This window comes from Parambassis ranga, chromosome 22 (assembly GCF_900634625.1).
Source record: "Parambassis ranga chromosome 22, fParRan2.1, whole genome shotgun sequence".
Lineage (NCBI taxonomy): Eukaryota > Metazoa > Chordata > Actinopteri > Ambassidae > Parambassis > Parambassis ranga.
The window spans coordinates 2,750,833-2,763,230 of NC_041042.1; the positions used below are offsets into that span (position 1 = coordinate 2,750,833).

At 44.8% G+C, this 12,398-nt stretch overlaps 1 protein-coding gene across 4 annotated transcripts in view; it reads left to right on the forward strand.

The window, feature by feature from the left end:
- The window catches only part of slc4a11 (solute carrier family 4 member 11), an 82,061-nt gene extending 69,795 nt beyond the window's left edge, over positions 1–12,266 (forward strand). For all 4 annotated transcript variants that reach the window (XM_028396173.1, XM_028396177.1, XM_028396174.1 and 1 more), the window contains exons 14-20: positions 1,754–1,982; positions 2,329–2,435; positions 5,145–5,310; positions 6,833–7,006; positions 8,246–8,441; positions 9,475–9,644; positions 10,785–12,266. In XM_028396173.1, the coding sequence (XP_028251974.1) occupies positions 1,754–1,982; positions 2,329–2,435; positions 5,145–5,310; positions 6,833–7,006; positions 8,246–8,441; positions 9,475–9,644; positions 10,785–10,851 (1,109 nt within the window). In that variant the 3' untranslated portion in view covers positions 10,852–12,266. The remainder of the gene's footprint in view (positions 1–1,753; positions 1,983–2,328; positions 2,436–5,144; positions 5,311–6,832; positions 7,007–8,245; positions 8,442–9,474; positions 9,645–10,784) is intronic.
- Positions 12,267–12,398: the final 132 nt, after the last annotated feature.

Genomic DNA, 12,398 nt, shown 5'->3' on the forward strand with positions numbered 1-12,398 from the left:
ACGGAGGAGCTGTGTGTTATAAGTGATTTTTTTTTTATCATTTAAGCAAGCAGCTCTCTAATTAGAATGGCTGTCCTCCACTGAAGGGTTCTTTGTTGTCTGAGAGTCATAAGATCTCTTCAACTAATCATTTAGTTCTTTTAATTAAGAACTGTCAAATACATTTGGCAGCATTAGCTCTGCCTAAATCCAGTGCTTGTAAAGGAACTAGCCAAACTGTACATAAGCTTCTAGTGCTCAGATGTGCTGGCTTCAGGTTCGGGGTGAGGAGCTGGTGAGAGAAATAACTTTCTCTCTCTGGTGGGTCAGCAGATTCTAAATGAATCAATCCACACTGGAGGCCCCGCCTGCAGCCAGCCACCCACCCAGACTTCATCTTAGTATATCATAAATATTTTACACTATTTAATTTCACTAAAATGAGATGACTCCTGTTTTGGAGATTGCCGGTGCAGCGGCTCCATTTTTTAGAAAACCATTTGTAAAAATACGCTCCGAGCTCACACACCATTACCATAACATTAACCTGCGCTGCTTTGTTGACACTTTTCATCCAAAATAGTTTGCAGGGACAGAAATGTGTGTGTGTGTGTGTGAGTGCACAACTTTGTCTGACTTTCTGCTTGTTTGATCAAAAGGCTCGTGGTGGGAGCTCTGTGTGTGTGTGTGTGTGTGTGTGTGTGTGTGCGCAGGTCACGGCTCGCTCTCCTTCATCAGAAGTGATGATTATTTATACTCCTACTGTTCTCATTGAAAGCAGCAGGAAGAGAAGCGAACACAGTCTTCAGATCCTGTTTTTTTTTCTTCTTCTTCTCAAAGAGATTATTTTAAATTATTTTGTTATTTACTGCTGAGAGAGGGGACACTGGCATCAGTCAAACATCCAGAAAGAGAAGAAACATCCTGCTGTGCAGCTCCACTGAGTGTTTTACAGCTGATAGGGAGCTCAGCTCAGATTTATCACACTTTGAAGGTTCTCTCCTCCCTGCAGAGTTTACAGTCTCTGTCACACAAATCTACATTTAACATAATTCAACGTGTTTGTTGTTTGATTTCAGGGTTTTTTTGTGGCCTAAAGTAAAAGGAGCACATTTATATTTTAACGTAGTCTGATCCTCTGGATCTCTTCTTTGTGGTGGATGTCTTGGATCCGTCCAGAAAGAGGTCCAGCCTGAGAGGAACAATGGACGATAGTGGAGGAACCCCCGTCTTGTTGATTTCCTCCTGTCTCAGACATCAGGTCATCCACTCAGAAAACCTTTAACCAGACCAAACTCTGTTTGACTCTGTTGAGTCTGAGGAAGTTACATGAAAACCAGGATTTAGTTTTGAGTAAGCAGTCTGGAGGGAGGACGGCGGAGGTGGGTTTGGTAGAGAGGTAGAGTTGTTGTAATGATTAGGATCGATTAGAGTGAACCTTGATACAGCTGACTGACTTGGAGACTCTAGATGGTTGTTCATGAGTTTCTGGTTGGAAGTGGTGGACCAAAGTCTGCTACAGTTTTACAGTTACAAGGTTTGTCTCTTAATGTTTTGTGCAATGACAAGGGGAAGGAGGAACGTTAGCGACCGGCAGGTGGAGGCGCCAAGGAAGCGGTGGACCCAAGTCTGATTCATGGTTACAAACTGCTGCAGGATCCACCTCAGAAACGGCAGATTGTCTCCTTATGCGTTCTGAATTGGACTCTGAGACGTGAACCTGTCCCGTGCTTTGCCTGTTTCACATCTCATTCCTTTTACCCTGTGCTTCCAGTCTTTCACAGGTACTACCACTCTCCGACGCTGGCTAACAGAAGCACGGAGGTGTTTCCTCAGGGCGGAGACCTGCTGGGTGGAAACAGGAGTGAAGTGGTGGCGGGGTTAGCTCTCAACGCCCTCCCTGAATCCTTCATCCAGTGCACTCGAGAGAGGCCTGTCCTCTGCCTGCTGCTGATGCTCGGGACGTTATGGATGGGCTACACGCTCTACCAGTTCAAGAGGAGGTACGTACACGGTGCGGCACTGCGGAGCTGCAGCACTCTGAAGATTAATCACCGGAGAGGGTTTAATGGTGCTGAGGAGGAGTGACGGAGCCCGCAGGAACTTTCCAGACGCCTCTTACAAAGCGCCACTTTTCTGTGGAAGCTTCTGTTCCAGCTGGTGATTTAATAAGCATTAATATTCTACTTCTGATTGCTCCCAGTAATCAAATCAGCCTCAAAGCTGGATTCAATTGTGTAAGCAAAAGGCGGATCAAGGTACTTAGGCAGTGTCAGGATTGCAGCCATTGTCCTTGTCTTGTCCACAGTAATTGTATTCCTCTATTATATTTCTCTCTCTCTCTCTCAGCCCGTTCCTGCATGCCAAAGTGAGGGAGGTGCTGTCGGACTGCGCCCTGCCCATCTCAGTGCTCATGTTCTCCTTCATCGGCTCCTACGTTTTCAGCGACATTGAGCGTCAGTATCATTTGTTGCTTCACTGGACAGTCAGAGTGCATTTGAGTGTTTCATGCTAAATAAACCAGCAGAGCAGTAACCACAGTCTGTGACAGAGAATGAGGTTTAGAAGTACAGGTTCACCTCTGTTTCATTTGTTAAAATGTGGTCACCGAAACCTTCTCTACAACTAGCGAGCTACAGCAATCTGTAGGTTTATTTATTTTTTAAATTATTATCTGTGTTTTCTGTCACCTTTGAAAGGCTGATGAATGAATAGACTCCAGTCCATAAAGTCCATAAATAATGGAACAGTGGTCAGAGCTTTTGACCTCTCTGCACACCAGCGCATTAATCCTGAAATAAAACACTCGACACGTGAGCAAAGGCACGACGTCCTGCTTTGATTTAAGGGTTTCAACAAAAGTGTGGATTCAACCATTCAGGAATTACAGATATTTTCACACATACACATTTTATATGGAACATAATAAGAAGAAACAGGACTGCGCTTAATACTTCCTGCCTGAAGTCTTCTGGATCTCATGGGTATGACCAGAGATGCTCTGCAGGCCTTCACTTTGGCTCTTTCTGCCTCAGTCTGGTCTTCGCTCAGTGAACAGTGTGTGTCTGTCTCTCATTGTCCATCTGTCCTGCAGCATCTGTCTGAATCTGTGCAGAGACTATAGATCTGTACAGTCCAGAATTCATCCTGCTGCTTCTATCAGCAGTCACTTCATCGATAACCAGCAGTCCATGGGTTCAAGGCGGCTCTCATACATATATATGTGTGTGTGTGTAATTCCTGAATGCTTAATGCCACACTTTTGTCAAAAGCCTTGAATTAAAGCCGAAGGTCTCTGCTTGGCTCAGGTTCTGAGAGTTTTATATCGCATTCGATGTGGTGGTGTACAGAGGCCAAAAAAATGTTATCGTATTGTTTCAATATTTATCAACCTGACTGTATGCTGCGGCAATCTTTAAGAGGCTAGCCAGAGACCAGCTGCAGCGAATTCAGATTCACGAGTTTTTATTGATGCTGTTTGGAACAAAGAGAAGCAGAGGTTGATCTGCGAGCTCTCCGCCTGGAGTCCTGGCTCTGCTAGACAACCACAAAAAGAACCTGGGTCAAGGATGAGAGAACCGATGTTTAAAAGAAGTTCTTGCAAGTTAAGAAAGCTGCAGGTTGTGTTAAAGCTGCTGAAGTGTAGGACAATAATCTGGAGACACACACTTGACCGGACCAGACTTTGGTGCTGGAATCTAAAGAGAAATGTTCACAGCTTTTTTTATTCTCCAATGTGCATTTTGTGGTACAATGTGAGAGGGATGAAAATGGTCCTTAGCTGGAAAAAAGGGTGAATTCCCACTCGGGCCTGAGTTATTGCTTCAAGTGGAGGACTTCAAGTATCTCTGGGTCTTTTTCCACAAGTGGGAGCAGGAGGTGGACCGGCTGAGTGGTGCCGCGTCCGCCGGAAGGAGGAGGAGGAGGAGGACTGAGGGCTCTGCTCTGTTCTGAGCCATGATGGCCACGAGCTGGGGGTGGTCACACAAACATGTTCACGAGAGGCTGGTCGTCCAGGAGGAACCAGCCAGTTTAGATGGTTGAGGCACCTGGTTAGGATGCCGCTGGTGAGGTAAGGAGTTACCGGGGCAGACCCAGGACGCAGTGGAGGGTTAATATCTCCCTGCTGGCCTGGGAGGGCCTCGGTACCCCCGTTCCCTGGATGAGCTGGTGAACAGTGGGGGTCGGGGTTTCCCTGCTTAGGCTGGATGGACGGATGTGGTCCACTGCGGGAGACCTCAGCTTTCTTAATCTGCGTCCTTTGAAAAGAGACCCCAAACTGGTGTCATGCAGCTGACTGTAAGGGTGTAATCTGTAATTCCAGATTACTGCTAGTTTGATTATTGGTTGTGTAAACAAGTCCTTTAAGAGAGACTTGTGTCCCTGATGTGGATGGAATATTTCACTCTTCAGTATGCAGGGATGTCCTCAGTGGACAACAGTGGACAAAAAGTGGATTTCTAGAAGTAATTTGCATGTTTATTAAAGTCTGTGTGGACACTGTGAGAATAGTTCATTATAGTCCAGCTTTTCTATTATTGTGTGGTACAGTGTGGCGCTCTTTGTGTTTCATTTACATTTAGTGGGTTTGAACACGTCCAAACCTGCTGTGGGGCACGGATATATAACCTGTTTACTCCTTTCCGACTGCATGGCCCCACTTATTTGGTGCCTTTATTGTCTTTTTATGTTCCCTAATCAAGGCACAGGCCAGAACACATTGGAGATTTTCAGTTTTTATCCTCTATTGTTTAGCATCATTTTGAGTCCCCATTCATTGTTGCCAAGGCAGCGGCTGTTCTCCAAGGGGTCGACGCAGAAACACAGAGACGAGCGCCAAACCCTCGAGTGAATTTAAATCTAAGTGGCCGGCCAATTTTCTCTCCCTTTACCTCCACAAACAATAAGTCATAAGATAATAGAGCCATTATTGTATTGTCATTCGCTCCTAAATGTAACCGACTGCACTTGATTCAGCAGCGTTTGACGTGCTGCAGGGCTTCATAAGATACGCAGCGCTTGGAAGAAATTCAGCCGCTCTTTGGAAGCGATGACTGGCTGAGTCATCAGGAGAGTCTGAGGAAGAGTCATGTTTGTTATGATGAGATGATGGTAACACAACATCTTAACTCATTTGCTTTCTGCATCCTTTCTTTTGAAAACAGTTCCAGTGTTTAAAGTTCACGACCGACCCATCTTCAACGTGGCTCCGTTCGAGCGGCTGTCAGCCATGAACGTCGTCAGCGCCATGGGCCTCGGCTTCCTCCTCGCACTCCTCATCTTCATCGACCAGAACATCGTCGTCTCGCTGACCAACGCGCCAGAGAACAGGTAGGCTCATGTGGGGATGTTTAAAGGGGGCGGGTCTGTTAGTCTGGAGGCAGGAACATTTTCAGGACCACTGCTTTGTGTGAACCGTCCCTTTAAGAGTCTTATGAAGCACCCAAATGATGATCCGTCCCGTGTTAATCGTCACCAGAAACAGCATAAAAGATTAAATCTTTTTCTTTGAGCTTCCTCGTACCTTGAGGAATTCACCGACATCTTCTGAAGCCGGATATTTGCCGGTCTGTGAGGGGAGCTGGGATGAACCGAGTGAGAAACTTTGACACCTGAGTCAAGTCGTCACAGTCAGAGAGCTCTGAAGAAGCCTCGGAGCTTTTTTACCCCGCTCCTCTAAATCTGCATCGGACGGACCAATTTAGATCCATCAAACGGCCGCACAGTTAAAATCCATAATGATGGAATTTCAGGCCAGATCTTCTACATTTGCCGGACAGAGATTAATTGGATCTAAATGGCTGTTCCAAATAAGGAAGACCTCACCGGAAGGCGAAGAGCAGCGACTATAGAATATAAAAAAAGATTTTCCAGACAGTATTGATCTGTTGAAGGAATTTTTGTTCCTTGCAAACCTTACGTTGATGTTCATTCTTGTTGAAAATGAAATGAACTTTCGCTCCAGCTCTTATTCGGTGTGATTTCAAGGATCCACTGGTGCCAATGTCATGTTCAAAGGCACGTCAGCAGAACACACAGCAGCTTATGTCTCGGAATGGACACACACACACACACACACACACACACACACACACACAGACACACACAGCACACCACACCACACACCACACACACCACACCACACACAACACACACACACACCACCCCACACACACACACACACACACTCACTCACTGTCCTCCCAGGGGGAAGATGCACAGCACTGATCCCTCACTAACGTGTGCACAGACATGTTCTGTGGCATCATAAAGGTCACGGGCTCACAGTCATGTCATGCTCCCCTCACGATGTCATCATCAGTGACATATTGATTCATGCCTTTATGAAAACATGAAGAGTATGTGCATGAATTTTCTGCTATGTTTGGATGTTGATTAGAGGAACATGTGAGCAGGTTTAGGTTGAAGTGCATCACTGACCTGAGGAGGACGCTGCCCTTTGTGTGTGTGTGTGTGTGGTGTGTGTGTGTGTGTTGTGTGTGGTGTGTGTGATGTGTGTGGTGTGATGTGTGCGTGTGTCTGTGTGTGTGGTGTGTGTGTGTGTGTGTGTGGTGGTGTGTGTGTGTGTGGTGTGTGTGTCTGTGTGTGTTGTGTGTGTGTGTGTGTGTGGTGTGTGTGTGTGTGGTGTGTGTGTGGTGTGTGTGTGTGCGTGTTGTGTGTGGTGTGTGTGTCTGTGTGTGGTGTGGTGTGGTGTGGTGTGTGCTTGTGTCCGTGTGTGTGTGTGTGTGTGTGTGTGTGCGTGTTGTGTGTGGTGTGGTGTGGTGTGTGTGTCTGTGTGTGGTGTGTGTGTGTGTTGTTCGAGGCTGTGTGTAACACTTGCACTGCTCCCCAGGCTGCTGAAGGGGACGGCGTATCACTGGGACCTGATGCTCTCTGGGCTCATTAACATCCTGATGTCGGTGCTGGGGTTACCCTGGATGCACGCCGCCTTCCCCCACTCCACCCTCCACGTGCGCCAGCTGGCTTTCGTGGAGCAGCGGGTGGAAGGGGGGCACCTCTACGAGACGTGAGTCTACACGCCCTTCCTCGCAAACACCCGCCGCCAATCAGACGCTCAATTACAGCTCGTCATCAGAACGCGTGGCGACTGTAATTTTGAGTCGCAGGCTACTGTATCCTGCCTCCCACTGATTGCATGATTGCTGTGTAAGTCACCATTTTCTCTCCGGGTTAGAAGAGGTGACGGGTTTCTACAAGATGAGAGGATTAAGTTCATTATTATTATGGCCACGCGGATTTGAGCAGAGTGATAGTTTGCATGTATATACAGGAAAGTAATGATAAATGGAGCAGGAGGAGGAGGGGGGGGGGGCAGTCTCAGTTATATAACAACAGGAGCGGTAATTAGCTATAGTAGGTGTACAAGAGCGTTCAAGGTCTTTGAAAGTGTCGGAAATTAATATTCAGAAGTCCCTGTTTGCAATTTATTTGTTCTGGATAAGAAGTACTTCAAAGCAGAGAGCTAAAAACACAAAGAGGGAAAAAAAACTGCAGATATTTACATTTTCACAGCAGGTTTTTCCACCATACTCTGCACAGAAAGCTGCAGATCAGCCAGATACTGTCAGATTTTGTTTGTCATGTGACTGCTGGTCACATGTGATTCAGTCATGGCTTCCTGCGTGCTGCTGAGGAGGGAAGAATTCTTTATTTGAGGCGTGTAACATAAAGCTCTGGCCATGTACTTTAAGTTTCATCATAAAATGGTGCATTCAAGGACCATCGGAAAGTGAAGTTTTCTTCTTTTTTTTTACGATGAGTGAGTGATGTCATTTTGTGTGGGCAATTTCTGGAGTTGTGAGGATGAAATGGTTGATTTTTAAGCTGCTTTTTTTGAAAGAAATAATCCTAAAATAAATTTCAGGAGCAGAGCGGAGACTTTGAACGCCTCATGTTCCACAGCAGGAAGAGAAAGAAAGTATAATAATGGGCTGACCTGGATTTCTGCTTTAATTAGTCGCTCATACAGTGAACCCTGCTTATTAAATACAACAGTTTAAACCTCTCTCCTGGCGTCAGTAACCTTAAAAAGCTGCTTCTGACGACGGAGCCTCATTCAGGTCTCGGCTCTGATCTGGCTGCTGTAAAAAAGATGGACTTCCTTTAAAGTAAATCCACTGTGGACACGTTTAAAAATGTGCTCGAACGCTGATAAGCTAACCACAGAAAACACGTAGTCTGTTGCATTGTGTGAATCAATTGTGTACCTTCCAGTAAGCATTCATTTGTGTGTCCTCCTCATCAGCATCGTCCAGGTGAAGGAGACTCGCCTGACGTCTCTGGCTGCCAACATCTTCATCGGCGTGTCGCTGCTGCTGCTGCCCGTCCCTCTGCAGTGGATCCCCAAACCCGTCCTGTACGGCCTCTTCCTCTACATCGCCCTCACCTCCATCGACGGGAACCAGATGTGCGACCGCATGGCTCTCCTCCTTAAGGAGCAGGTGAGGAAGTGTGTGTGTGTGTGTGTGTGTGTGTGTGTCCATATGTTGATGTACAGAGATCTGCAGATCAAACGGTTGACAGGGTGCCCGGCGCTGCAGGACCAGGTCTGAGTCTCATCATATTTGCAAATATAATTTTCGTGTTTGTTTGAATGTCCTTGACGCAGCAGGTGGGTGGGGTTCATGCTATGTAATTAATGCTATAGCTCCAGCTTTGTGTCAGGGCCACATAACGATGAACCCTTCAACGCTGTCACGTTTAAACATGACCACACATTTTTACCCAAGAAGTGAATCTGTGTTTGTGTGCGTGTCCGATTTAACCTTCCTCCTCTTGTCAGAAAAGAGGCAAAGCAAGGCTGCCCGGTTCAGCTGGTAATGCCACACACTGGCGCCCCCATCTGGCAGTGAGAGGAAGTACATGCAGACACAATGATAAGGGTCTAGATGTCTAAATAATCAAGCTGTAATTATTGCCTCACTTTGTTTTAATTTTCAGTTACCATTGAAAATATATTTTAAAGAAAAGAATTCAGTGTTCACAGTGACAAAACAAAAAGATGGAGCTTCATTCTTGCAGGCAAAGCAAGGTGAACTCAATACTGCAATATTTATCAGTGTGTATTTATTTATTATATATATACATACATATATCATCATCATCCTTTCTAAGTAACGGTTGCCGTAGTAACCAAGGAAATGGAGAAGAAGCTTGTTTTCCAGATCAGACAGAAAAGTCTCCAAAAAGTATCCAGTAATGTATGGAGCTCTGTTTCGACTGAAAATATGTCATCTTGTGCATGTTTATAAAAACATGAGCATCTCACACACACAGGAGACAAAGCTAAACGTTGTCTATAATGTGAAAGTAGGACTTCTTCTCAGAGGTGTGTGGGCCGTCTGCTTCCCTCAGTCATTTCTTTAAGACTGCAGGAGACCTGAGGACAGGGAGGGAGGGAGGGGGGGAGGGTGGGAGAGAGAGCTAGAGGGGAGATTGTATTTTAATCTGCCTTGATCCTCTCACCTCCCACAGACGTCTTACCCACCCACCCACTACATCCGCAAAGTGCCCCAGAGGAAGATCCACTACTTCACCTTCCTGCAGATGATGCAGCTGCTGGTGCTGTGCACGTTTGGCATGTACCCGATACCGTACATGAAGATGATCTTCCCTCTGGTCATGATCCTCCTAATCCCAATCAGGTATGACTGTGGCCACTTTGTTCTCTCGAGTGCTTTAAACCGAGGTGACATTTAGCAGCTCGCAGGCCTGACCTGAATCTGCCTCTGGATGGAAACTTTCTTTAATTACACTGAAGTCTGCGCAAGTGTCTCACCGTCCTGAGAAGATAAAAGTGCACGATCATAGTTTTAAGTTTTAATGTGTTGGAGGCTGGCAGCAGATGGATGCGTTTATGAACTCACAGAACAAGTTACCACACTACACCAGACAGCAGATTACTGATGTTTGGAGTTAAAATAGTTTTTAAGTATCAGCTTCTTTTCTCCTCCATGCCAGAATCATCCAATATATTTATTTTCTGTCCATCTGTGCATTCCTTACCTCTGCCCTTTAGGACATAAACCTCAAGGTCACAGTGTCCTCATGTGCAATGTCCTCCTGTAGTAGGAGTAAAATGTCTCCAAGAATGTTTTAAAGAATGTTTCCTCGGACTGAAGCATGCAAACAGCAGCAGCATCTTTAACAGCTTCTCAGAAAAAAAAGTTTCCACTTTGACTCAAGGATGACATAAATCTGGAGCTTAAATGTCACTATGGCCATAATGTCTGGATGCAAATGCTTAATTCTGACAATATTTTTACATAAATGTCTAATCAGACATAAACAGTCGAGTCAAGATCAATAGATCTGCGTTGACCCAGTTTCATGGCTGCTCCTTTGGCTGCTAGTGACAACACTACTTCCTCTTTTTCCATCCGTTAACATGGAGGAGACAGGGTTTATCACCCATTCTGCAGCCAGCCACCAGGGGGCGATCCAGATGTTTTGGCCTTAAGTAGCTGAAAGAAAGCACAAATAAATAAACGCCACATTTGGTCAATAATACGACGGATACAGCTGCAAACATCTGTCTTAGGAGGCAGGGGGAGTGTGGTGGGGGGGGGGGGGGGGGGTATATGCAGACCCTCGCACAGGAGGAGCACTTCCTGTTTTGAGCCAGACTATTAAGACTTAAGACTATTGTCTTAAAGTTGAATATTGCTACTATTCTCTGTGTATGTTTCATTGCATGTAATCAGGCCACTCTTGCTGTATCATATCTTTGATGGCTTTCTTTGTGGTTTCTGTGCTGACTGACACTGTGTCTCTTCCGTGTTTAGGAACAACGTGCTTCCTCATATCATTGAGGCCAAATACTTGGACATAATGGATGCCCAACACATGTAGCTAGAGAGATGGACACATGCTGTGGATCCACGAAAAGACGTCTGCAATTTAAAAAAAGAAGAACAAAAAAAAAGAGAGAGAGATGAGGATTAACAAACACATATTTTTCGATGCAAAACTGTGTATGGAAACGAAAAGGAGGAAAAAATAAAGAAGAAGCGACTGTTTTGATTTTTGTATCTGATGAGAACATTCTTACAGGTGAAGCACTGGAAACATGGGAAGCCGTGTGTGAGGAGGGGAGAGACGAGAGGTGTGGGGAAATATCCAGCATCTCTCCAAGGAAGCGCCGTCAGACACAAAACAAAGACAAACAGGACCGACCAGAACTCCCTGTTTCACCTCTGTTTGACCCCGTCAGTGCCACACACACACACACACACACACATATACACCTCCATGTTCTCCTCTCACACCTTTTACATTCTCACAGTGTCCTCACTGCATCGTGCACACCTGGTGGCTCCACACACACACACACACGGACACTGTAAAGGAAAGTGTCCGAACCGTTGACGTTCCTGCACCTTTTTAACCCCTCGTTGTTTTGTTTCTGTGTCATTCCAGCAAACAGGAGAGGAGTGTGTGTGAATGTGTGGACATGTAGCTTTCTGCCACCTCTGTACACACAAAAAAACTCACTTTTAAGGTGGAATTTAAGCTCACATGATAAAAAAAAAGTATTAAAACGTACATTCCACGGGTATGAATATTATATGTATTTAGAATGACAGCACAAACCAAAACACATAGTGAAATTATGATTATAGTAGAATATATTATGGCAATATACAAAAACAAATGTATATGATAGGTCAAATTTCAAATAGAATATTTATTTATTATGATTGCATACATTTGTGTGTTTGACCCTGAACTTTACATTCCACACTTGTTGTATTTTTGAGTGTTTTTCTCCGAACTTTGCTGCAGTGTTTACATATCAGCTCCACGTCCGACACCAACACACAGTCCTGGTGCGTTGCTAGAAAAAGCAAGAGAGAGAGAGAGTCAGGTTAGAGGTATTATAATAATTATAATAATAATAATTAAAAAAAAATACACATATATAAAGATTTGAGAGCTTTGGATTCAACAAAATGCATCTTTTTTTAATTTTTAATTTTTATTTTTGTGAACAAGAGTTTTAGAATAATCTGGTCTTGTTTTCTATTTAGATGTTATGATTAGAACAGTGCTTGCAGATGTTGTCATGTAATAATAATAATAATAATAATAATAATAATAATAATAATCCAGAGAGGTTGATCTTGTTATCTACACTTCAAAAATACAAAAAAAAATTTTCTAAGCACTGGTTTTTGCTTGCTACTGGGTTTTTTTTTGGATACAATGTGATGCCAATGGACATGTATAAATACACAACAGAAAATATATAAATATATATTGAAGTAGCAAGTCAAACAGAATGCAACGCTCAATATTCAGCAATACTGTGTATACAAACAGAACTACACCGGTGGGATCCGGGTGTCCTCCTCCCCCCCCCCCCCTCTCTCCCTCCCTCCCCCACCGTCACACTGAAG